The sequence below is a fragment of the Adiantum capillus-veneris genome, chromosome 30 (genome assembly GCF_014529385.1).
Source record: "Adiantum capillus-veneris isolate H3 chromosome 30, ASM1452938v2, whole genome shotgun sequence".
NCBI lineage: Eukaryota > Viridiplantae > Streptophyta > Polypodiopsida > Polypodiales > Pteridaceae > Adiantum > Adiantum capillus-veneris.
Window position 1 is genome coordinate 85,855,965 of NC_140960.1, and position 22,713 is coordinate 85,878,677.

Consider the following 22,713-nt stretch of genomic DNA (forward strand, 5'->3'; position numbering starts at 1 on the left):
TGTTTGTGTTAGTTTGACATATGGTTTGTTTTAAATATACAGATATGATGAGTGACCAGGGTCATAGAGTGAAGTTGACGTTCATCAAGACTTTGCTACGTACCACTGGACTATCAAGAAAGGCTTTGACGGAGGCTATGTCAGATTATATGGAGATGGATGACGCCCGTTTAGATAGCTCCATCGAGTTTCTTGGGCGATTCAGTTTGCCCGTACGTCCTAGAGAGGGTACATCCTCCCAGCCACACGCAGGAGTGAAGACTTCCTCTCATGCAGATCAGACCATAGCACATCGGTAATCTTCTCGATTGATAAAGTAGTAATGTCATTCTTTTTTTTAATATTGAAATCTTAATATATGTATTCCCTTGATGTCTTTGTTTGCTTAGGACTCCTATTCCAGGTACATCACATCATGAGAGTCAGGGGCTTACTCCTAATGTACCTCCTAGTACTCAGTTGACACCTGATTCACAAGCTAGTGGCCGTCAGTCTCGGAGGTATATCTATTATGGTGATTATGGAGTTAAATATCAAGTAGTTTTTAAGAACTCTCATCTAATCTGCCGTATGTTTATATTGCATGTAGGCATCACCGGCAGAGTAGCACGCCACCATGCCGATCGACTCGTGAGACACTGCCTCAGCCGCCAGCTCCCCCATCAGTGCCTCCACCTCCACCAATGCGCACGTGCATTGGCAGCTTGGGTGTCACATGCGACATCTTGCTTGACGGGGCTATCCTCCAGCTCGGAGCCGGCATCGCCCTCAAACGTCGGATGGGAGACCTCTACTCATTTTATCTAAAGCAGGTTCATATACCATGGGAGTAAGTATTAATTAACATAAAAAAATATAAATTTTAGTTTGTTAGTTGAATTACTAATCGGCTTTATTTTGCACTGTAGTGATCAGCATGAGGATGACAAGAAATATGTTCTCAACACACTAGAGACGGAGTATGGGACAGGATGGAGTCCCAAGTGGATGGTCAAGCAAATGTGCAAACTCATGGGTCATCGACGCGATGTAGCACGGTAAGTAGAAAGAAAGAAACATTTTTAACATCTCTCTCTCTCTCTCTCTCTCTCTCTCTCTCTCTCTCTCTCTCTCTCTCTCTCTCTCTCTCTCTCTCTCTCTCTCTCTCTCTCTCTCTCTCTCTCTCTCTCTCGTCTCTCGTCTCTCGACTCTCGATCTGTCAAGGTGGAAATCGGTCGGAGCTGCTCTCTGAGTAGGTGTAGCGTATAGTAGAGGCAGGCTGTAGGCAACTCTTGCACCATGCACTGTTGGGGTGCATGATTTTTCCTCTCTTCTATCATGCTCACCGCTTGGGACCATATGAGACAAATCAAATGTACATGGTGTCCAGCCAAATGAGCATCCTCAACGCTTCCAGCTGTCCTAGAATTTTTGTGTGTTGATGGCACAAGGTCTAGAAAAGGTGCATTCGTTGCAGCAGCCACTCCTCTTAGATCAAAATCTTTATCTTCCCAATGCTCAGGTCCTTGAACTATGGTACCTCCTCCAAAGATGCTGCAAGTGCTTCTTCAGTTCATTTTTCCTCACTTGTTTCACAAGAAAGTCCACAGCTCCCTTTGACAAGAATTTGAAAATGGAATTCATGGAGTCATGAGAGGACATCATGATAACCGGAATGTGCTTGAGGGCCCCATGGTTCATAATTCACCCCAATAGACCTATGCCTGATAAACAGGGCATCACGACCTCCGTCAGAACAAGATCGACTTGGTTTTTCTGGTCCATCAAAAGATCCCATGCTAGTAACCCATTGGAAGCAGGTGTAACTTCATAGCTGCAATCGCGTAGGAGAGCACCAACTGGATCAAGCTGAATGCATTGAACTGATGCAAGTCTAGGCTATGTCAGCAATGACGAAGGGGATGACGACACCGTCCTAAGGGCTGAAATCTGCAATCTCGTATCTGCTGTCCAAAAACGCTATGGGCTGAAATCTACGACTATGTCCAAAAATGCTGATTCTGGGATTGTTCTGTAGGTCTTTGACGCTGAAAATCTGCAGGTTTAGGGCTGAAAACTGAGGTTTCTTGGGGCTGAATGTGCTACTCTTTAGGGGCTCAATCTGCTGGTCTTTCATTGCTGAAAAACGCCATGCTGAAAACTGTCAAAAACGTTAGGTGATGGGTCTCCAAAAACGCTAGGTTGCTGAGCTTCTGTTGTCGATGGAGCTTCTGCTGAGCATCTATACTAAGTGACTTCATAGATGCAATTGCGTAGGAGAAGTGGTGTGACTGATTCTACTGTTTTAAGGGCCAATCTATTTTTTCAAGCTTTTGGATATGGCCTCACTGAAGGCATGGTTCAACGTGGAGGTTGCCCTCTTATGCTTTGAAAGAGCGATACGACGCATGAGGGAACGCTTTGCTGGATGGAGAGAAGGAAAACCAGGATATGACTGGGATGCAGTGCAAAAGGCTATGTAGACCTCGACTCAGACACTCTTGAGGACGACTGAGAGTTACCACAAGGATGTAGAGGCAATGCGGCTGGAAAGTAGAAGAGCGAGAACAGAGCTCGAGAGAAAGAAAATGCTTATGGACGCCGAGTTCCGTCGGCAAGAGCAAGTGATGACCTGGTTTTTTGAAAAGGTGTCGATGATGCATGCCAAGCTGAGCGAAGAGGAAAAACAAGCAAAAGAAGAGAAGGAGACAGATGCCCCGTGTATGGACGAAGGAGAAGAATGTATGGATGTCCCGTGTGTGGACGAAGGAGAAGAATGCATGAGTGAGGAAGAGTTGACGAAGAAATTGGATGCGATGTTTCCCGGCTATGTTGATGCCCATTATGAGGAAAAACTATTGCATGAAACCGGAAGTAGTGCTAGTCATACCCTGTTGGATGGGGAGTTGTTGGCTTGCGAGCCATACTTAAATGGTGGGTATTGTACCAGTGAAGAAATTGAGGAGGAGCACCAGGTGAACCCTGTGGACTCCTATCCCCCACATGAGAGGGGAGAGCTGGAGCATGCGACACGCAGCGACCTACATGTTGCTACCTTCGAATTGCCCGAGAAGGGGATTGTGGAAATCCATGGCAATAAGCCATTCGTATGAGAAGAATTGAGAGGAGATGTGGCGAACCTGGAATGTGGCACTGTGGTCGTGATGCTTGATTGTGAAGTGAAGATAAAGGATGTGAGCCAGGCAGGGTCTGCTGATATGCGTATAACCTACGGTATACTGCTAAGTTGGGGTGTGTGCATGAGGCCGAACCCCTCAGCAAATGGTGTTCACAGTATGGCTGCGAATAGCTTGGACCAGATGGCGGTCGGGAAAATAGGAAGGTCAGTACAAGCCTACTGGCTTGGAGCACACATGGGAAGGATGATTGTGGGATTACCCGGAAAAGGTGGTCAGCAAGGTGTGACTAGGGTTATGAATTGACAATGGTGCAAGGTCATTGGGTCACGAAGGAGGTCATGGAGACCCGATTGGGAATGTCCCTGAAGGGGCCTTATAGACTAGTGTATGCGAGCCATAAGCTAGCTGAGGCAAACCCAGTGGGATTAATCGCCGCGTGGTTATAGTTCGCCGCGTGGTTCGATGATGGGTGTTAAAAAATGCGACTGCCCGAGTCATGTGTGGCAAGCACAGCTGCTTGGGGTTGTGGACAGTGACCTACTGGAGGTGAAGATATGCATATGGGACCTGGGAGAAGGTTACCCATGCGGGGATACATTTGTTTATGGAATGACCCGAATGCGCGGAGGTGCTGAGCTGACAGCACGCTGGAATATACTTGGCCGATGTGGGATTAAGCCCGAAGGGTTAGAGCCGTTTGCTGGTTCTGACAGACGGAATGTAGCAAGACGAGTGCTGGCACAAATGCAGGCCACAGATGGCCGTTGGATCCCACCGCGACAAGGCAGGTTGCAAGAGGATGCGGAGCGAGTCAGGTGGACTCGACAACATACCAGGCAGCCAGGGACTAGATCGCATAATCGGGGATGTAACACAACTAGGAGGTATCGGGCTGAGTCGGAGGGCCAGCAAACAACTAAGGTGCAGGGTGAGATATGCAGGTACGACACTGCTGGGGCAGGTTATGTATGGCCGATGTGTTTTCCCTCGAAGAGACGGGTGAGCCACTGAGTGCGAATGCAACAAGACTACGCATTGCAAGAGGGCGGGCTCCGATCAGAACCAGCCCACCTTTCATTCGGGGAGCTGTGTTGTGCGAGTGATTAGGCACATGCTATTATACCTTAACCGGTACTGGTCCGAATGGGGTTATTCGACATCGGGCAGCGGGCTGTATGCCAGGCCATTTTGGATGAGATTACTAGAAGGCCTACGGGCCTGGGGTCCCCAAGTAAGTAGTGGGGGCACACTGATGACGGTTATGCTACTGGTATGGTTGGCACTTCATGGAGGTTACAGTCAAGGGCGATGCAAAGGGAGGAATTCCAATGGGGAGAATCTTGAGGTGGATTTTCTTTGGAGCTTAGGAGCTTGGTGTGGTCAAGCTTGGTCGAGGAGGCGGTTGCGGATTCCTTGGTGAGAGGAGCTTTGAGCTCAGTGGAGCTCGATAGAGAAGTGATTGGCGGAGGAGAGCTTGACATTCGAGTGCTTGGATGCTATTGTGGCAGAGCTCTTGCATTGGAGCTTGCATTGAGAGGACATTGCATCACGCAGAGTGGAGCAGGAGCAGGTTCAAGACTGTGTGCAACTCGTTTTTTGCCATTTTCGGGCTCTAAAACATAGTTTCTTGCGTAGCTCCGTCATACAGAATCAGATCTACATGATCAAGGAGTCTAGGTCAAGGTTTTGGCACGCTCCGGAAGCGATGGCGATGTCTATTTGCTGAAATTCTGCTTTGAATTACAGCAGGTTGTTACGGCATTAGCTGCACATGCGGTCCTGCGGAGGTCTGGACACTGCGGATTAGGAGTCATGCGGTATGCGGCGGCCATGGCGACAGTTCTTCACAGGATATCATGGGACATGAGTGTGTGCACCGTTCTTGATCTGCGCTGGAGCAACGGTTGTATATGGAGGGCCATACCTGTCTTTTGATGTAACCCAACCAATCTCTATGATATTCATGGCATCTACTGTTGTAACTCTGTGTCTGGATCACACATGAATGAAGCAAGAGGTGTTCTGTGCCTATGTAGTGTGTACTCTCTTCTATCATCATTCTATGTGTTGATGTTCATATGATGTAGTTGCGGGTAATCATTCCCGTAATGCTTATTGCTCTTGTGCGGGCAATAGCCATTACATCTGGCGATGCGTGATGGACGACTTGCGATGAATATGCATGCGCACTAGGTCGCAGGGTCCGCCTGACCCTGTGGTTCCAATTGTAGGAAGACGTTGAAGGAGAGGCGGTTCGGATGAATTTGTTTTTTCTTCACCGCAGATTCAGGAATCTGTATCTCCATCACCAAGCCCAGTGCGTGGTAGGCGGTTGCGGCGAGCGAGGTGTACTCCACGTAGTCATTCATGTCCTCCTATCATATGTTCACCCTCACCCACACAGGTTGCTCCACCACCGTCTCCAGTAAGCAGTCGGGGGGTGTCTCCGCCACTATCTCCACCTCCTAGTGCTCGTCAGCTTTTTCCGGGAGGAGGTACAGTTGGGCAAGGGGTGATGGCTCATCCTCAGATTAAGTATAGTTGGTTTCGAGGTCTTTCGAGAGAAGGCTCTGATGCACATTTGCGTCAATTCAATAAAGCTTATGAATTGAATCATCCTGGGGTGGTGATTCCTCTCCATCAACAATCAGTGTTTGAATCTGCACTCTCGGGGAAAGCTGCGAAATGGTTGTCCGAATACCCTGATGATCATTTTCAGACGTATGTTGATGTACCTCAGGCACAAAGGCCGGCAGCCGAAGTGCTGAATGATTATTTTTTGTGGGGGCTCAACAAGAATCTTAGAACGGCTATGGCAACAGTGGATAAGGTAACTACTCCACTGGATAATGTATTTGCTAGGGCTGTAGTAGCAGGAGAAGCTTTAGAGGATACGGAATCTCCAAAGAAATCAAAGAAAAAAGATAGGAAGAAATCTCATCGGAAGTCGCAAGACAGTGACAGTGATAGTTCGGAGTCGGAATCCACAGTATCAGATTCCTCAAACTCAGGCAACAACGATTCGGGGAAAGAATCAGAAGAGACACCTCGAAAAAAATACCAGCGTCACGGGAAAGGTGTTTCATCCGGATCGTCGGAATCGGCTGTGGTGGCTAAAAGTCTGAAGGAACTATGGTGTACCCAGTGTCGAAATCCGGTCCATGCTGCTCAGGAGTGCGCAATGAATCAGAAGTGGTGTGCGATTTGCACGACCAATACTCATAATACAGTGGAATGTTATTTCAATGGCCGGGGTCGTCGGAGTCGAGGAGACTCTTCTACTTGGAAACAACCACAGATAGGGCAAGGACAAGAGCCTGTTGTGGCGATGGCTCATGCTCATACATCAGAGACGCCTTTGCAAGGTCAAGTAGGAGGACGGGGTCAAGGGGGAGGACGAGGTCGCGAAAGAGGTGGACGAAATCCTAATCGCCCCAAGACATGCCTTTTCTGTTTGGGGGATGGACACTGGCAATCCGAAGAAGCAGGAACGCGCTGCAGGGAAACAGCCTAGTGTGGCTATGGTTCAAATTGAAGGATTGGAAGAGTCTGATCCAGTGATTTCATTAATCACGCGATCGGGTAAAAATGTGGTTCCAACACCCGATGTAAAGATTCCGGATTGGACGGCTCAGGAAGAAGTGCGGAAAAATACTGTGTCCTGGTTGCCACAATCTGCACCACCAGTGAAGTTATCAGGACCATCGACTGTGGGCCTAGAAATAAAGGAAGGAAAAGTTGGAAATAAGGATGATATTAGAGAAGAGGAGGATCGGAATTCAGTTTGGAAAGAGGTCCTCACGTCACCAATACAAGTACCTTTGGGTTCATTGCTGAAATTGGTCCCGAATTTTCATAATGCATTGCTGCGACAAACGTCTACAAAGCTGAAGGAAGTCTCCATCGGGAAAGTTGAAAGCGAGGAGGATGATTCAGCCCCGTTGTGCCGACAAATAGGATCATGCATATCTGCATTCCGGAGCTTTCAATTAGATACCATGGAACATACATTGACAAGGTACTATTGGATGGAGGAGCGAGAGTAAACATTATTACTCAAGCAGCTTGTGAGCGTTTTGGCCTCAGTGATTGGGAGCCTGCACCCTTTGTAGTCCGTATGGCAGATCAAAGAAGAGTGCAACCAGTGGGGTTACTTCGGGGCATTGTCTTGGATGTGGCGGGCTTATCCTTTGCTGTTTCCTTAGTAGTCTTGAATATTGAAGATCATAATCAGGATTATCACATTATCTTGGGGAGACCCTGGTTACGACAAGCGAGGGTAAAGTATATTGGGAAGCAAATATGCTTACAGTAAAGAAGGGTAGAAGGAAAGTGCGGGTGATGTTGGGAACATGAAGACAACTAGTTCAGGCAGCATGGCCGGTGATAGCAGAAACAGTAAATATGGTGGAAGGATTAGAAGAGGATGAAGAGGAACAATTTCTGAAAGCTAATCCGGATTTGGTCTCTTTATATCTTGCGGATATTTCTCTAGTTCCGAAAGGGAACTCGGTGGGGATTTCAGGAACTCCAGCAGGAATAGGGGATCAACAACAGGTGATTCGAAGTCCTGAATCATTGGAGGACGTTATTCAGCAAGAACGTGCGTTTGAGGCGCATATGAAAAAAATTACAAGGGTTAAAGTTAGAGAAGGTCTTTCTTGGGGAGCAAGCGGAGTCATAGCCCATATACATTAATAAGCAACTTGAGGCAAGTTTTATAGATGATTTGATCAAGTTACTGACAGAATTTAAGGATGTTTTTGCATGGGAATATGCGGATATGCAGGGATTGGATCCTAAGTTTTATCAGCATACGATAAATTTGAAACTGGATGCTGTGCCAGTGAAGCAGCACTCATATAGGATGAATCCGAATGTGGCAAAGCAAGTTAAGATGGAAATTGATTGTCTTTTGGAAGTGGGTTTTATTACCCCTATTGATAATCCGGAGTGGATTTCTCCAATTGTGGTTGTACCAAAGAAAAACAAGCAAATCCGAATTTGTGTGGATTACCGGAAGTTGAATGTGGCTATTGTTCCAGATCCTTTTCCTCTTCCATTCTTGGATTCCATTTTGGATGATGTAGCAGGACATGAGATGTATACTTTTTTGGATGGGTTTAGTGGATATAACCAAATCCAAATGGCATTGCGGGATCAGCCAAAAACAGTTTTTATTACCGCATGGGGTGTGTTTGCCTGCACAGTGATGTGGTTTGGATTGCGGAATGCGCCTTCAACTTTTCAAAGGGATATGTTCCAAATTTTTGGTCCTTATTTGACGGATTTTATGAGAATTTTTTTGGATGATCTCAGTGTTTTTGGAGCGCAATTGGAGCATTTGAAGCAATTATGGTCATGCTTTATGAAATGCAGAGAGGTAAATTTCAGTTTGAATCCTTTAAAGTGTGCATTTACTGTTCGTAGTGGCAGGCTATTGGGGCATATAATTTCTGAAGATGGTATTTCCGTGGATCCGGATAAAATAGCCGCAATTATGGAAGCGTCTCCACTGCGGAACCAGAAACAGTGTCAGATTTTCCTGGGTCAAGCCCGTTGGCATGGGAGGCATTTGCGGTTTGTCGCGCATTTGGCAATCCCGATTACTCAGGCAGCGCATGCTATAGATTTTGAATGGACACAAGAATGTGACTTGGCTTTTCGGAGATTAAAACTTCAGCTATCCAAAGCTCCGATTATGCTTGCTCCGAATTGGGGTCAGGATTTTCATGTGTTTGTGGATGCTTCGGATCGAGCTATTGACAGCGTGCTGATGCAGGAACAAAGTCAAGGATGGTTTCGACCTGTCTATTATGCTAGTAGACGATTATCATCCGCAGAAAGAAATTATTCAGTAACCGAAAGGGAATGTTTAGGGATGATTTATTCAGTGAAGAAATTCCGGCACTATCTGTTGGGCCGACGTTTTTTCTTCCATGTGGACCATTCGGCTCTTTTATACCTGGTACAACAACAGAATTTGACGGAAAGATTGGCCAGATGGGTGCTTTTGCTGCAGGAGTTTGACTTTGAGGTCATACATCGGCCAGGGGCTCAGCATGCGGTGGATGACTACATATCCAGGTTAGATTTCGGTGAGCCGCCGGGTGTAGCTAATGAATTTCCGGATGCGTCTCTGTTTCTAACAGGTGTAGTTGCAGAGGATATAGCAGTTCTGCAACAGGCAAGGGTCATCCCTAGCATCCCATGGACATGGCATGAGGAGATGTTTCATTTTCTCGACAGCGGCGAAATGCCTTCCTTCTTGTCCAGCCATCAGAGGAAACGTATGGCTATCAGGCAGGAATTTTGAGATTATTATGGGGAAGCTCTATTATCGTACGGTGGCGGATGTATTATTGAGATGTGTGCTACCACAGGATCAGGAAGCAGTATTGGAGGAAGTCCATACCGGTATTGCAAGAGGTCACTTTGCAGCATTAATCACAGCTCGAAAGGTTCTCCGATCATGATTATGGTGGCCCACATTGTTTCGGGATGCGAGAAATTATGTGCAACAGTGTGATGTGTGTTAGTGGTTGGGGCAACCTACCAAAAGGTCCAGAATGCCTTTTTAGCCGGTTTTGCCCTTGGAGCCTTTTCAAAAGTGGGGTTTGGATTTTGTTGGACCTTTTGAACCAGTTGCAGCTCACATAGGTAATAAGTATATTTTGACAGCCACGGATTACGCCACCAAATGGGTGGAGGCATGGCCTTTGAGAGATAATACTGCAGTTTCTGTGGCTGGATGCTTATATAAGGATATCTTTTCTAGATATGGCTGCCCTATTGAGCTGGTTAGTGACAGGGGAAGTCATTTTTTGAATAAGGTGATGGAGAGAATGCTACGGTTTTATTTTGTATTGCATAGGAAATCTTCTCCATATTATCCTCAGGCGAATGGGCAAGCAGAATCAACTAATAAGCAATTGATTCGGATTTTAACAAAGTTAGTGAATATGCATCGAACAGATTGGGATGTGAAACTTCCTTCCGCCTTATGGGCCTATCGGACAGCTTATAAAGTGGCAACAGAATTGACTCCTTTTAAGTTTGCATTTGGCATGGAGGCAATCACCCTGGTGGAGCATGTGATTCCGAGTCTGCGGATGCTGATTGCGGATCGGCTTCTTCCGGAAGATTCTGTGATTTATCGATTGGATGTTTTGCAAGAACTAGACGAAGAGCGGTTGCATAGCTTTGCGGTGCTGTAGGATCTGCAGTCTAGGCGGAAAAAATGGCTGAATCGCGCGAAAGCACGACAATTTGTTCGGGGACAGCTGGTCCTTGTCTTTAATTCCTGTCTCGGGAAGATGCCGGGGAAGCTTAAATTACAGTGGTCAGGACCATTCTGGATTTTTCAAGCATGCGGGCCCATCTCTTTTTATTTGGCGGATTTGCGGGGGGAGGTTATTTCTGTACCGGTCAATGGTTTCACACTGCGCCATTATGTTTCACCTACCCCGATTCAATGCCCCTTTGCTGTGGTACAAGAGCCGAAAGCCGCCCTAATCATGATTGGGGATTCTTTTGCATGCAATCTTGGAAAGCGGGAAAGGAGCTATGATGGTTGCGACACGGTGGATCGCCCTATTTTGGGAACTCATTGTGAGAGGGTTACTACATGTAGACGATTATTGTTGTGCTTCTCCTGTTTTGTGTATCGCGCGTCCTTAGCTCTATATTCTCTGCTCCTGTATCTCATCGTCGCCATGACGGCTTCTCTCCTGCAATGCATCCCCTTCACTCCCGTGCAGCAGCTAGCGCTTTGACGAGTGGACGCCTGGCTGCAAGACTTGCGGCTACGAGTGTTTGCCAACTTGGATTGGCAAGGGATACCTGTTCACCCGCAGGCGGCAGGCATGATTGAGCAACTGGCTGTTGGAGATATTGTGGTGCTGAATAATCAACAGATTCAGTTGACAGCCGAAAGGATCTCTAGGTGTTGTTGTTTACCCAACGATGGCGTGGTGCGCGAGTCTCATGTGATCCCTGCTGCAGATGTCGAGCAGGAGTTTGGCTTGAAAGTAAAAGATGAATATAAGCTTTCAGGGTTGTCAGATGTAGCAACTAGGGATGCGTATCGATGGTTTCTCGAGGAAATTTGACTACAAGCCAAAACCTATACCATCTCGACCAGAGCAAGAAATGTTCTGCATTCGGCCAACTTTGGGCCAGTGCCTTGGGTAGCAGTTGCTAGAGAAAGACTGCTGGCAGAATGCCAAAGAGTGATGGCACAGTTGGGGCGAAATACCCAAACCAATACAAAAGTTGGCCAACTACTCACACTGATCTTTCCCTTAAGGGAAGTTTTTTCTCTTGCCCTGCGTGCTCTATGCCACTTTGAAGATGACCGATTGGTGGTCCAAGGGACTGTTGCCCCTCTATCGCAAACACAAATTTTGGCAGTTCCTGTTGGGGGGAAACACAACAGCAGAATGTTGGCACTGGGGATTTTCCGGGTCCTTCGACGGCAGTGGTATCCTTTGGAGCCCAAGAGATGGCCACTGCAGGTGCAGGATCAGCAACCCGCAAGCGCGGCAGGGAGGAGCAGCAATTTTCTACACCACCTCTGGTGACTGCATCTCCTGTGCTGGAGGATTCTGCGGTGGCACGCTGGCGCCGCCGAATGCAGGAGAGAGTGGCAAGTGCTACTCCGTTGAGGACGGGCTCTCCGGTTGCGGATGTTCCCTCAACCGGAAACTTCTGTAACTACCAATGCGGGTGCCTCGACGGGAGGTACTCTTCTCGCAGCGCTACCCTGGGAGGCTACGACAGCAAACCCTGCTGACCAAATACAGGCGTGCGACACTTTTTTGAGCAGACTTGCAGAGTCTATTCGTGCGGCCTGGCCAGCCTTCGCCACACAGAGGGAAGAGTTGATGAGCTGGAAGCGCAGGTAGCGGCCTCCAGACTCGCATTGCCGAGTTGACCAATCGGAATAAAGATCTAACTGCAACAACTCGCCAGCAGGATGCAAAAATACAAATACTTCGGGGGGCTAATGCTGCGTTTGTGGCTTCTATTCAAGAGGAACTACTTCAATTGAGAACACAGCATAGCCTTGCCTCATACTTAGCCTCGCACCCTGGTGATGTAATGATCAGTATTAATGATTTGGATGCGTTGGCAGTGGAGATGCAACAGGATCTCCGTGTCTTTTTGGACAACCAACTACAAAGCTGGAGCACACACTTATCTGTTGAGGTGAGAGCACAGCCACCCACTCAGCAGGTTGTGGTGCAGCAACCTAACTCATCCAACACTGACACAGGTAAGAGTGTTGTTCCCGAAGGTTTTGATGTTGCTGATTGGACGCAAGCTACAGAGGATTGTGCTGAAGCCCAGGCTCATGTATCTTGTTTGCAGAAAAAGGAGCGGCGCAGGGTCTGTTTTTGGGTGGAGACCTTGGCTCATTCTTTCTCTCTTAGTCTACCACCTTGCCCTCCATTTTGGTCTGCTCTTAATAGATACCTTTCTCGCTATTATCCTTTACATACGCCTCTTGCTCCTTTGCCACAGGCGTCGCAATCTATTTCTTTGCCAACGCACTTTATTCCTCCGGCTCCTTGGCCGGAACATATTGAGATAGATCCACATCCTTTGGATGAGGTCTATCGGGCACACACTTCAGATTTTAGAGGTTTTGGCTACATTGATATTTCCTCTTCACCAGAACAGGTTGAAGAGAAACAACCGGAACCTTCCAACCAGAGGGGCTGAGTGTAGGTTCGCGCAATCCACCGTGCGTGCCAGGTGTTACGGCATTAGCCGCACATGCGATCCTGCGGTCCTGCGGAGGTCTGGACACTGCGGATCAGGAGTCATGCGGTATGCGGCGGACATGGCGGCAGTTCTTCACAGGATATCATGGGACATGAGTGTGTGCACCGTTCCCGATCTGCGCTGGAGCAGCGGTTGTATATGGAGGGGCATACCTGTCTTTTGATGTAACCCAACCAATCTCTATGATATTCATGGCATCTACTCTTGTAACTCTGTGTCTGGATAACACATGAATGAAGCAAGAGGTGTTCTGTGCCTATGTACTGTGTACTATCTTCTATCGTCATTCTATGTGTTGATGTTCATATAATGTAGTTGCGGGTAATCATTCCCGTAATGCCTATTACTCCTGTGCGGGCAATAGCCATTTCACAGGTACAGCAGCAGGTTTGTTTGTGCCCTTTCGGGTCCCAAAAACACTGTTTTGGTATATCTCACACACACGGAGTATTTTCTGCAGCAACCAGCAAATTCATAGGTGTACACAGGTTTTTGGATATGCATTTGTCCAGAGAGACACTCATGCGAGAGTGAGCTATGTTGCCATGGTCTTGGCGGTTTATGTATGCCATATATGGATTTGTGTATTTGTTTATGGCTGAGATTATTTGAGATTTGGCTCAATTTATAGAAGAAACTCTGTTGGATTTTATTCAGGTTCTCGCCATACGTATCCGCAGGTTGCTCTTTGACAGTTTAGTGGTTGAGTTTACTCCCACTTTGATAGGTGATTTTCAGCCATCATTTGGTTGGAGTTTGGAGTCACTTGTGTATGCCCTTGTGTGCCGTATTTCACATTGCGCATAGCGACAGATCTTGCAAGGTTTTGCAAAATGTTGCTATAGTTATCTGGCAGACATTTGGTCATCGATTGGAAGGTATTTTGGCAGCAATCATCACTCACATGTATGTCATTTGAGGTGCCGTTAAGTGGTACTCCGGCAAGAGCGGGTATGCTCATGTGAGGTGATTCCGGTCGAGTTTATTCCCAGATTGGCCATTGTGGCATATGTTATTGTCTCTTTGAGGTTTACTGTTGAGACTTTGCTCCAGTTACAAAGGAGACTGCCAAAATTTTGTCAGATATTTATGCGCGATTGAGTCATATTGACTTGTGATTTTGTCCAAGGTTTTGCACGGTTATTGGTGCAATTTTGCATCAGGTTTTGAGCCATATTTGCAGACTTTTGTTGATGCGATTTTCCAGTTTAGGGCTGATTTGGTTGACATTTGCTACTCATTGTTGGTTGCTCTTTTGCGAGCATTATGGCTGATTTTTCATTTGACTTCCAGCGTTATGGTCTGACACAATTTGATGGTGCAGATTTTGTTGCTTGGAAGGAGCATATGCTTGTTGCATTGGCGGATTTGAGGCAGGATAAACCCTTGCGTGGTTTATCGGCGAAGCCCAAGTCTATGCGTGGTGATGATTGGCAGGATCTTGATGAGTTAGCAATGTCTACGATTCGTTTGCATCTGGTTGAGTCTGTTTACTGGCAGGTCTCAAGGGAGACTACAACTCATGCTTTATGGCATAGTTTACATGCTATGTACGTGACATCCATGTCTACAAGGGAGTGGGCAGCCTGCTAGGTTATAGCAGACAGTAGGGACAAGGCTACAATTTTGCTCAAATCGAATATACTCGATGAGGACATGGTGCTCTCTCGTAGGCGGGGAGAGTGTTACGGGTCTCTATGCATAGGCGGGTTCTGAGACCCTCCACAGTCACTCGTCCTCTTGAGTCGACTTCGTGAGATGCGACCTCGAGGGTCCTTGGCCGACGAGAGGTCTCTACCTCGGGTGATCACCCTTGCAGAGGGAAGCTATACAAGCCACACTCGAGAAGGGATGCTATACAAGCAGTAGAAAAACGCAAATTCAGCAGTTTAAAAACGCAGCAGATCAGCGTTTTTAATAGCCCCAAATCAGCCCTAGTTGGTTGCAGAAGATCTCCATTTTCAGCCCTCGAAAACGCAGCCAAAACAGTCATTTTCAGCCACCGAAACAGTCCCGAAATTTAGCAGATAGAAGACCATAGATTTCAGCCCTAAAGTCGTCGTCGTCATCACCGTCGTCGTCACCGGCATAGTCCCAAGTTGCATCAGTCCATTGCATCCGCATTGTACCACTTTGTGCAATCAATAGTAGACCACTCTCGCTGACGAGAGTGGGGCCTTCGGAGGAAGGTCTTACAACGTCTCTGGTGTCGTATCTCTCTTCTCTCTCTATCTCTCAGTCTCTACACTTACACGCACAGTGTCCATTCACTTTGTTTGTGATCATAGCACTTTTGATTAAGAACGGAAGGCTCTCCCTTCCATAAGAACTAAAAGGAACCTTGAGCACAGTTCGGAGCAGTCATCTTGAGCAAAGCGCAAACAATCATATGCTATGGACTTGCCGACAATGTCGACGAAGATCAGGACGACAACGAGACGGGCCGGAATCTGAAAAACGCTATGGCTGAAATCTGCGAATCTTTATCCCCACTGAATTTTGACTCTATGTCGATGATGACAATGCAACGACGATGCGCTGAAAACGCAGATGCTGAAATCTTTGGGTTGAAACTGCAGACGCTTGTGGATCTGACCATGCGGTGAGGAACTATTGCTGCGGGAAGGTGAGGTCTGTGAGGTTCGATGATTCTATGGCGGAGTCTGATTGCTGAAAACTGAAAACGTTGGTCTAGATCTATGTTTCGTCGTGGTAGATCTACAAAATGCTAGATGGTTATGCTGATGCAAAAACGCTAGGGATGATCTGCTATCTTGCTGTGGAATCTGCTAATGCTAGGGCTGATCTGTCTTCTGCTGCTGTCGGGATTGATCTGCAGTGCAAAAACGCTAGGGCTGATCTGTCATGCAAAATGCTAGGCTTTTCAGATGGGCTTCACTGTCGGTGGCAACGTCCTCGTATCTTGAGCAACGGCGTGTTTTGATTACCTTGTACATAGCTACAAAAAGAAAAACGAGTCTGAAGGGAATCGAACCTTGACACTAGCCATATGAGGCTATCACCACGAGACTCCCCACCACCCACCCTTATTAGTAAGATTTCAAAAGAATAAAAATCATTACTTAACAAAATGAATTACTGCGAGATTAAATCTTACCCAATATAGGTTGATTTGTGAGTTGATACGCACGGCTAATAGTCCTCATCGTCATCTCTGAGATTAACCGTCAATAAAATATCATCTTCATTATCTTTGTTTACTTCTTCAAACTCCTCTGCCGTTAAATCTGTGTTGACGTTCATTTCCTCCGTGTGCTCGACATCCACTATTTCTTCCTCTTCGGTGTCTGTAGTGTCAGAGTACTGATGGTTGTCGTTCTCATCATCTACAATGTCATCATGATCGACAAGGGAAATTCTACACGTCTCTAACATGGATGTGTCTACATTCGAGGATGTTACCAATTCATCCTGATTTGCTTCCTCAGGGTCAACGCTATCAAACAACTGACGACCTCTAGGTTAGACATGCACAACTTGCCACCATGGATGAGAATCTGGGTTCTTGTAAAAGAACGCTTGCTCAACATGAGTTGGCAGAATGTAAGGCTCTCTTGTTGCACGCATTAACTTTGAGGAGTCGACGGACCAAAATTTGAACGGTTCTCTTCTCATTGTGGCACTATTGCCTTTATACTCGGCACGAAACCAATCCACCTTTAGAATCACCTGTCAAAATGCACGAATCAAAACTTCAGAATTATGTATAACTTCAAGAAATCTACATGTCATTGTTGTATGAAGAGGGATTTCATTCACTTGTTTGAAGATCCGATACGATATTTCATAAAGGCCGACTATGGTTCCCACATAACCCAGTACTATCAACAAGATTTGTGTCTCTTGAACTTGCACGTGATAATTGCTTGAAAGAGGCAACAACGGAATAATCTTGAGTTAGACGTAAATTGTCAATAGCTTTTATTCGAAGATGTTGACCATAAGCCCACATGTTTGTATACATTTGAGCCTAGATCAATATATAAATGATATAAGAAAAAAAGAAATATTGCTTGTTTAGTTTAAAGTTTTCAAAACCCAAAAGTTACCTTTCTTTCACATCAGATCATAAACTCTCTCTGTTCCCTTGAGATTGTCTCATGATCTCTATCCGCCCGTTGCATACGGGTGTATAACCAATCCATGAAAGTAGGTACGTCTTCGATGTTATTTACGTTGGTTTGACGTCTGGATCTCCTGTTTTTACGTCTGCCAACTCGTTGGTTCGCAAGTTTCTCCTCATACTCCTCAACAAATTGTTGCATGCATTCGAAAGTAGAAATATCCAAATTATCTTGGATCTTAAGTCGAAAAGGGACTCCCTTACCAGACAATACCTCGTCTGACATGGTAGAAGAAGACTCATTTGTCCATACGCGTGGAGCTTCAAAATCGGTTTGCTCAAGATATTCACAAACGTAATACATGCATTCTTCAAGCATCTATCCTTCCGCCATAGAACCCTCTGGTCTTGCTTTTTGACGTACATAACCTTTCAGTACTCCCATAAATCTTTCGGCCCAAAACATCCATCGAGTAGAAACAACACCAGCAAGCTCTATCTTGTCCACTAGATGGATTAGCAGATGAACTTGGATATCAAAAAAGGAGGTTGGAAGTTCCTTCTCCATTAAACAAAGAAGCTCTATACATTCACGCTTCTTTTGTGGAATTAACCCTTTGTCAATTTATTAGATGTAATCCATCTATCAATAAAAGAAAGAAGATATTAAAGTTATATTTGAATTAAGAACTTATCAACTAAAATTTTACACTAAAATTTAATGAGCGATAAATACCTTGCAAGCGATCCAAAGTGATATATTACGTCTCGGACTCCTTGGGTAGTACATCCATCAATAACAAGGGTTAGAACATGTTGTATACATGATTAATCCAATCAACAAAACATGCAAGAAAATAAATACTTACGAAGATTGATAAAACATTACCTTCACAAAATTGTGCCAATCATGTGTTTTTAAACCAGAAAAGCTCTTGTCATCTAAAGTGAACATGTTTCGACAAGATGCTCCATATCCTGTAGACGTACGAATCAATTGAATCCTCTTGTTGATAGTCTATACCTCTTCTGCGCTGAGTACTCATGGGGCAGGCTCATAGGTTGTGTCACGTCCAGTTTCATCAGAAAGTGGCCATAGATTAGGCTTTGAGTTTCGATCCTTTAAGTCATTTCTTGCTGCCACTGTGTCTTTCAAGCCAACAAGGTGTTGCCATAACGAATGACCAACGTTCTTAAATATATGCATAGGATCAAGAAGATGACATATCTTCAAATCCTTCCAATATTCTAAAGTGTACCATATCGAAGGACTTTGAGCCAGAGAATGTTTTCCTCTGGCTCGCACCTTCACAGCGTCATCATCATCACCGCTTATGATCTCCGACTCCGGATCAATAGCGGGCCCAACAGTCCACTTTAGATACCAATCCTTTGGTGTGTTTGGTATTGGGCATTTCCCTTCTTCTACCTTCCCGTTGAAATGTATGGCTTGCCTTCTATTTCGTAGATGATGCTCTTCAGGTAAAAATCGTCTGTGTCGAAGATATATATTTTTGTTGAGGTTTTTGCTATAAGTTGATCTCAACCAATCACCACACACAGGGAAAGCTTTATAACCCTTGGTACATACTCCTGCATGAAAAACATAACAAAGATTATTAGTGCAATAAATATACAAAAAACATATGAGAAAATGTATATATCTAATTCATTTACCTGAACAAAATCCATATCCTGGAAAGTCATGGTTAGTCATGCTAAAATCCCACGAACAATGAACTGTCTTTCACCAATGCTTCTTGACATATCCACGACATCAATCCCTCTCCACAAATCTTGAAGATCGTCAATGAGAGGAGCCAAATATACATTCAGGTCTTTAACTTGTCGCTTTCATGGGATTAAGAGTGAGAGCATTAAATGCTCTTTCTTAATAAGATATGGGGGTAGATTATAGTTAATAACTACCACCGGCCATGTAGACCATTTACTTGATTTTATAGAAAATGGATTCACACCATCTAATGCTACACCCATCTTTAAATTGCGTGGATCTTTTGCGAAATCTGGCCATAGCGAATCAATATGCTCAAATGCAGGACTATCCTGCGGAATTCGCATTACTCCATCTTTTCTCTTGTGCTCCGCTCCCCATGTCATAAGCTTAGCTAATTAAGGACTTTGAAACATATGTTTTATACGCGGAGCCAAGGGAAAATGTCTCAATACCTTTCTAGGGACCTTACCTTTCTCATCTTTATAACGAGGAATTTGACATTTTGGGCACGTCACATTGTCCTGGTATTGATGTCTATATAAAATACAATCGTTGGGACATGCATGTATAGAAGAATAGTCAAGTCCAAGACTACTTATCATCTTCTTCACCTCATTGTGTGATGCAGGAAGGGAATTGCTTGTCGGCAAGAACTTTTGAGAGACTAGCCTACAAGTTGATCAAAAATATGATCAATAACAAGCACCAATGTTTAGAGTGTAGCAAACAAATATGTTAGATGTATACATACTTCAATAGTGCTGAAACGGATACATTACTCCATCCAAAATTGTTTTGAAGATTAAGCTTGCACTCAGTCGTGTCAGTTGGCTTCCTTCGTAGATATGCTTTAGAGCTTCTTCTCAAAGATACTTCTCGTTTTTAGGAATATCGCTCGCACTATCATTTTGATGCCAATCCTCAATAAAATCAGCCATGCCATCGTCATTATCAAAGATATCATCACGTCCATTAAAGTCCTTCAAATATTGTTCCGTTAGTCTTGCATACGTATTAGGATCACTCCTGCATAGGATCCTCATGCACTCTATTGACATTTGAGATACGTCATGTGAATGTTGATTTGTGACGTTATCGATGTCATAATCTGGAATCTGCATATTTGAAGGTAAAGAAGATTGTATCAATAGCATGCTTATATATAAAAGGAGAGAGAGAGGTGCATGGAATTCAATAACATTTGGAAACAACAAAAAATAATATCAAAATAAATTAGCGACAGTACGAAACGTAATGCAAATTAAAGTGTAGAATTAGGGAACAAGAGTTCAAAATAACATTAGGAATTGTATACAATGAGCTCTTAACCCTCATCTGTTAAGGGTGCTCGTGGAGGTCTACGCCATCCATAATTGACTAGCAATTCATCATCAACACGTAATGATTTAATAGCATGGACAACTATATATCTTGGTACATCCCTAGTCATGTGTCTTGGTTCATGACTATTCTCACACTCCACAAATATGCAATTGGTTCTTGCACTTCTCCCTCGACTACTATTGATTAAACCTGCTATGTTTCCTTGAGAGTAAGGTCTTCCATCAACATAGAGTCTTTGGCCTTCTGCATGTGTAATCCCTCTAGCAGAAAGAGAGACTGCATTGAGACATAATCCATAAGTAGTCATGCTTTTGATGTAGCGAGTGAGCTGATGCCATGGACCCCATCTATATATAGGTCCACAAAAAGACATAAGGGTGACCTCTGAATGAGGGGGCACATGCAAATCCTGTGCAATAAAGACTCCTCATCCCGCTCCGTTGATGGTGGACGGAGCAATCATGTAGCGATTGCCCCAAAAGCCAAAAACCACTCCACTCTGAAGGAAGTGGCCCTCCCTGCCAGCCTCCGTATCGTCTACGATCGTAGCTCTGTACTAGATCCTGTAAATGAGTAGGCAGTGGATGATCTCCACCCATCTCAGCCTCCAATGGAGGAGGTAGAGGATGTCGAGAAACCTCGAACTGCAAAACTGACAAATGACCTGTCCGTGCCGTGTGTGAGAGACATGTGCACCACTGGTAGTAAAGTCATCCTCGCCGTCAAGTGAAGATACCTACATATATAATCTAGTTACATTATATATTTTACTCTTTGATTTTTAAAACTCCAATATCAAACAAAGGGAGATCAGAAATATACCATAGGTCGATGTCGCTCCTTAGGTGGTGGTGCTTGCTCAAAAGTACCATAAGTCATCTGATGTGAAAAGCACTCCCGTCGTGGCCTGCGATACGTGCCACAACAACGAGCACACCAACATATAATAGGCTCATCATAGTAGAAATCATCGTAAACGGGTTCATGTACAGTATCGGAACTCTGTGCACCCTGGCTACCACTAGTAGGAGGTGGTGGTGTACCCTCTGATTGATCCGAATCTGGATTTCAATTACCATAAAAACATGAGACATTTATCAAATGACCAAAATAAAAAATTCAATAAAAGTAACAAAACATTGAAGTCTAATAGTTATATGGTATATTCTGACGCTTATTGTAATTTAAAAAATAAACAGGCGCTATTGTATGGTGCCGTCAAACAAGCGAAAGGCAACCATTGCATGGAGACATGGCAATTCTTCCGCAAGGAGATGCGCCTACGCATTAATTTTCCCCAACAAAAGATATGTGACTTTGGTAATATATATTAGAATTAATATGAACTTTCCTAGATTGATTCTAACTTTCTCTAATCTATGTTATTTTGTTTATTCAAATTTGCTTCGGAGGCAGCAAGAAAGAGAGTAGCTTTACGTCACACATCTAGACTAGGGCGGATGGGATGGGATGGATTTGTGGCCACATTTGTGAGTATAGACCATTCACATTTTAACTTTTAAAGGTAGTATTATTGAATGCAAAAATTAATAAGTCTTTGGTTGTGTCTTAATGTAGACGGAAGACTATGGTCGTGCACCGACGACACAGGAGATAGAGTACGCCACATACTGCGGCTATCGTGCTTTGTGTCAGACACTTACTGACACTCCAGATCCACTTGTACGTATCTTTGTTTTGCTTTGTAGTTTTTTGCATGGTAACTGTAATATAATCTTTTTTTATTTCACTAACTAATACAGGAGCAGCATGGGGAGGCTGATATGACAGAGGTGGCTCGACTGGAGGCCGAGGGATGACGTCGAGAGGTTGAGAGGAGCAGCGGCCCAATCACTGGCCGTGATGGTGACGATCGCGGAGATGGGGACAGTCGTAGTCCCACGGTTCGGACAAGTGGTGGTGGCACTAGCGATCATGAGACCGATGATAGTGAATCTTCCAGTAGTGATGGATCACATAGTGATCTTGCGTAGAGATTTCTTTTGCATATTTGGGATCATTATATATGTATTTTTCAGTGTGCATTGCTACATCGTATGTGATGATGAGATTTATTTTGTATATGTGAGGATTGATCACCACACATTTTGGACACATGTACATAAACTTACTGATGATATATAATGACATGTGTTTGTTGCATCACTGAATTTGTCTATTGTCAAACAATTAATTATTTGTCGATAAGATAATTAACCTAAGTAACCATCTCAATGTTATTTATTTGTCTTTATATATATTTTTTAAAAAGATGGATTGAAATCATGGTCATTGTGCTACCAAATGATGATGTGGCATGTGAAACCTAGTTCTAAGTGTTCTGTTAGTTGCTCTACTTCTCAAAATTAAGGCATTTTGATCTTATAGCACTCTTGTACAAGTCTTTAAGAATATAAAAGAAATATCGCTAGGGACGCTAGTCTTTCTGTTCAGTTGTTGTTGGCCTGGTTTGGGTCACCGCCTATGGCTTTTCGCCCGGTCGGTTTACACATTGTTAAAAAGGCTTCCAATGTTTTTTTTAAGATGAAGATTTGAACTATGACGTTTCAAAGTACCAAGAATCATACGCTCCAAGTTTCAAGTTACGTACCATGTACCATGTACCATGCACCAACGAC

The 22,713-nt window shown here is 44.7% G+C and overlaps 1 protein-coding gene and 3 pseudogenes across 1 annotated transcript; 2 read left to right on the top strand and 2 right to left on the bottom strand.

The window, feature by feature from the left end:
* The first annotated feature begins 47 nt into the window (after positions 1-47).
* Positions 48-22,108, top strand: LOC147418339 (uncharacterized; annotated as a pseudogene).
* On the top strand, positions 3,729-4,222 carry LOC147418340 (uncharacterized; annotated as a pseudogene).
* LOC147418341 (uncharacterized) lies at positions 16,062-16,304 on the bottom strand. Its single transcript, XM_086506550.1, has one exon. The coding sequence runs from the start codon at positions 16,302-16,304 to the stop codon at positions 16,062-16,064; it is 243 nt and encodes an 80-aa protein (XP_086362676.1).
* Positions 16,392-19,851, bottom strand: LOC147418342 (uncharacterized; annotated as a pseudogene).
* Positions 22,109-22,713: the final 605 nt, after the last annotated feature.

Excerpts from the sequence above, each read along its gene's own strand:
- LOC147418341 (XM_086506550.1), bottom strand. The coding sequence starts at position 16,304 with ATGTTAGAGACGTGTAGAATTTCCCTTGTCGATCATGATGACATTGTA.